This window comes from Mauremys reevesii, linkage group 1 (genome assembly GCF_016161935.1).
Source record: "Mauremys reevesii isolate NIE-2019 linkage group 1, ASM1616193v1, whole genome shotgun sequence".
NCBI lineage: Eukaryota > Metazoa > Chordata > Testudines > Geoemydidae > Mauremys > Mauremys reevesii.
Genome location: NC_052623.1, coordinates 14761638 through 14765500, shown reverse-complemented (window position 1 = coordinate 14765500; position 3863 = coordinate 14761638). Strand labels below are relative to the sequence as shown.

The window sequence follows — 3863 nt, the reverse complement described above, 5'->3', positions numbered from 1 at the left end:
TCTGCTGAGCTGCATGGTCTTCGAGACATCATGGATTCACATGGGTTCGATGGCACTGTGAATTCAAAGCTCTCCAGGGACCAACCGACAATCAAAATCTGCAAGAAGTGCAGTAAGCTTCGATGGAAGAGACCAGCTTTTGCAAGCTGGGGAGAAAGCAACTGACAGTTCTCCCCCAACGTCACCAAAGGCCTCCAGAGCTAGGACACCATCTCCTTCAAGGAGCAAAGTTCTCAAAGAGATGTTAATGCGCCTCAAGCAAATCTTCAGCAAGCTTCAAAACAAAGTGAAGTCCCGAAAGTCCAAGGACTCTCGTTCCAGAATACCCGACACTAAATTTACAAAGCCACCCTTTTGGAAGGCAAGGGCCTCCAAGGGTGTCCGGTTTCCATCCTACTCAATCCCACCCTGCCAGCAGGCCCACTAACAGAAGGGGCCCACAAATTCCAACCACTCCCTATCATCCAACGGGTCTGGTAAGCGTGGGCTAAAGTGGCTGAGAAGAATGGCTTGTTGTCCTGGGACACAGAGACTGATGTATAAGAGACTCTCCTTGGGGTATCACATTTAAACCCAGATTCCAAGATGAAGGGGGGCCTGGGGGCTTGGATGAGATTGAGGGTGTGGCTAGCTCACTGGATTTGTTACTTTACCTCATGCGGTTCAGGAATCAATCCTCCCTTCAAGAAGAGCTGATACTAAATTCACAAAGCCCCCCTTTTGGAAGGCAAGGGCCCCTAAGAGTGTCCAGAAGGGCCCTACCATCAATCAAACCCAAACCAGCCCCATGACCCCTAAAACCCCGACCCTCGACCCCTTAAGCCCCACCCGCCTCTCAGCAGCAGCCCCACCCATGGGGGTATTACTTCCGGGGTCAAGGTTGACACATGACTGGAAGCAAAGTGTGTCATGTGACCCCTCTAAGAACTCCTCTCGCTGCCCTCTACCAATCAGGAGGGGTTTCGCCCCCATAGGCCTGCCCCAAGAGGTGATTTGACCAATCAGGGGTGTTCCAGGGTGGGGGGACCCATCCAGATGTGGCTCGTGTGATCCCTCTAAGAACTCCTCCCAATGCTCTCTACCAATCGCGATGGGTTTCCGCCGCATAGGACCACCCCCAGAGCAGATTTGACCAATCGGTGGTGTTCCAGGGCGGGGTGACCCGCCCAGATGAGGGCCGTGTCACCCTTCTGAGAACTCCTCCCAGCGCCCTCTGCCAATCAGAGTGCAACACTATCACCCCATAAGTCCCAGCGCCGGGGCAGAAGAGGCCATCTTTTACCAAGGATGCGTGCTTTAGAAATCATGGAAACATGGGCTCCTTCACCACCCCTGTGAGCACTTTGGACTTTGTTTTAGCCCCGAGGGCCTTTGGACTTGTGTGGAGATAGCGCTACATCAGCGACAGTCCCCACGAGGGCTCTTTGATTCAGTCGTTGATGGATACGCCAGAACCCGAAACCCAAACTCTCGTGAGGCACCCCAATGAGCATGAAGGCCTCTCATTGTTCGCCCCACTAGAGGTGGAAGGCGAACACAGCTCGGTTGAGTCATCGGAGGACAAGGTGAATGGAAAAGACTTTGCTCAGGTAAATGAATGATGAAGAAGTGACTGCTGATGATGGGGTGTAATGGGGTTAGGAACCGGGGGTGGGAGGGTTGTGTATGTTTAAAAACAAGCAGTGGGAACTTACACTGTTTCTTTTCTGAAAATCTCTCGACAGCTTGATGATGCCTTTCTAGAGGACCCGGAGGCCCTGGACAGCGTTACATCAAGAAGCAAAGATGAACCGGGCTCTCCTTGTTTTTGCTCAATGCCGATACAAATTGTTGAAGAGGACTCCGAGGATGACAGCTATGAGGAGTTTATGAGGCTTGGCATGGAACTAACTGAGCCAGTGCCACGTCGTGAGCATAAAAAAGTCATGCGGTCTATTGTATGTGTTGTTGTTTATGCTGTCCTTAATCACTGCCTTAGGGAAAAGCTTTTTGAAGATTGTGAGGGCTGTGTCATAGATGTGCCAGCCCAACGGCACCATGACTGTGTGACTTGGACTTCAGTAGATATAAACTCCAAGCTCTGGGGCCTGTGTGCTGAGTTGTATTTGGAAAGATTATTAAACACTGTTCTTGCCATAGGTTATGCTATGCAATGTCTGTGCCTAACCCAAAAACATTTAGCGTAAGGGGTGACCTTGATAAATGCTGTGCAATTTAGTGCAGACCCTGACCGTGTTTTAAAGAAAATGACCAAACCGGAAGATGCCTGTGTCACATTATTGACTTGAACTGGGACCGTATAGAACATGGTTGCAACCAAGGTCCTGTAGTGGCACCAAATGTTAGGTAAAGGGGGTCATATAAGGGGTCTAAGGCCAGGTTATGGGTTGCTGGTTATGATTATGCTGTCTGTATGCATGTGTCATTTTGTAGTTGAAGTTATGAATATTGGCTCTATCCTGTCTGTATTTCAAACTTATGCTATGCTTCTGGGTGACATCCCAGACGAGTCGGTGTTAGCTCTGCCTAGCCTGCTTGATGGCCCATTAAGGACCATCAGCTACACAACTGACCCATTGAGAGAAGGCAGATGCGCCTTTTAAGTCAGCAAAGTATGCAGGGACTTGTCCATATGACTCCAAACTCCATTTTGCTTGTAATGTTCCACAGTAAGGACAAAGAGGTGTTCTTACACCTGGAAAAGACTATAAAAGGCTGATGCCTCATCTCCATCTTGTCTTCAATCCTGTTTCTTACCTCTGGAGGGACTTTGCTACAAACTGAAGCTCTGAACAAAGAACTGATGGCCCATCCCAGCTGGGGATGTACTCCAGAGACTTAATTTAAACCTGCAGTTTATTCTATCGCTGCTACAAGCCTGAACCAAGAACTTTGCCATTACTGTATGTAATTGATTCCATTTAACCAATTCTAGCTCTCATCTGTATCTTTTTCCTTTTATGAATAAACCTTTAGATTTTATAGATTCATAGATTCTAGGACTGGAAGGGACCTCGAGAGGTCATCGTGTCCAGTCCTCTACCCTCATGGCAGGACCAAATACTGCCTAGACCAGCCCTGATAGACATTTATCTAACCTACTCTTAAATATCTCCAGAGATGGAGATTTCACAACCGCCCTAGGCAATTTATTCCAGTGTTTAACCACCTTGACAGTTAGGAACTTTTTCCTAATGTCCAATCTAAACCTCCCTTGCTGCAGTTTAAGCCCATTGCTTCTTGTTTATTCTTAGAGGCTAACTAAGGTGGAGAGGTTTTCTCCCTCCTCCTTATGACACCCTTTTAGATACCTGAAAACTGCTATCATGTCCCCTCTCAGTCTTCTCTTTTCCAAACTAAACAAACCCATTTCTTTCAGCCTTCCTTCATAGGTCATGTTCTCAAGACCTTTAATCATTCTTGTTGCTCTTCTCTGGACCCTCTCCAATTTCTCCACTCTTTAACGTTAGGTAACACATCAATGTAGCAAAAGGTATTATGGGCTGTAAAATATCTCCGCATCCTAGTTTTTAAAGTTCTGTTAAATCGCTCTACAACCCCTGCTTTGACTTCATTATTAGTAACAAGATGGTGAACTCCATGTCACTTTAATAATCTGCTTAAAGGTTTGTTTAAAAATTCTTTCCCCCGATCGGTTTGTAATTTTTGAGGCACGCAACCTTTGCTGAAAATAGCTTGAAAGGCCTTAGATACCTCAACACCCGTCTTGTTTTTTAGGCCTAAGGCCCAGGCATATTTGGATAGAGTGTCTATCACTGTTAAGATGTACTTAAAACCGCTGCTGCATTTGGAGAACCGGTGCATATCCACCAAATTTGCCTGCCATTGCACATCCACATCTG

The 3863-nt window shown here is 47.2% G+C and overlaps 1 protein-coding gene across 1 annotated transcript; it reads left to right on the top strand.

Moving 5' to 3' along the window:
* Positions 1-1308: 1308 nt before the first annotated feature.
* LOC120383365 lies at positions 1309-2353 on the top strand. Its single transcript, XM_039501425.1, has 2 exons — positions 1309-1589; positions 1725-2353. The coding sequence occupies exons 1-2, from the start codon at positions 1440-1442 to the stop codon at positions 2184-2186; spliced, it is 612 nt and encodes a 203-aa protein (XP_039357359.1). The 5' UTR covers positions 1309-1439; the 3' UTR covers positions 2187-2353.
* Positions 2354-3863: the final 1510 nt, after the last annotated feature.

Coding starts and splice junctions, on each gene's coding strand:
- LOC120383365 (XM_039501425.1), top strand. CDS start 1,440: ATGGATACGCCAGAACCCGAAACCCAAACTCTCGTGAGGCACCCCAAT. Junction 1,590..1,724: donor ATGGAAAAGACTTTGCTCAG/GTAAATGAATGA, acceptor ATCTCTCGACAG/CTTGATGATGCCTTTCTAGA.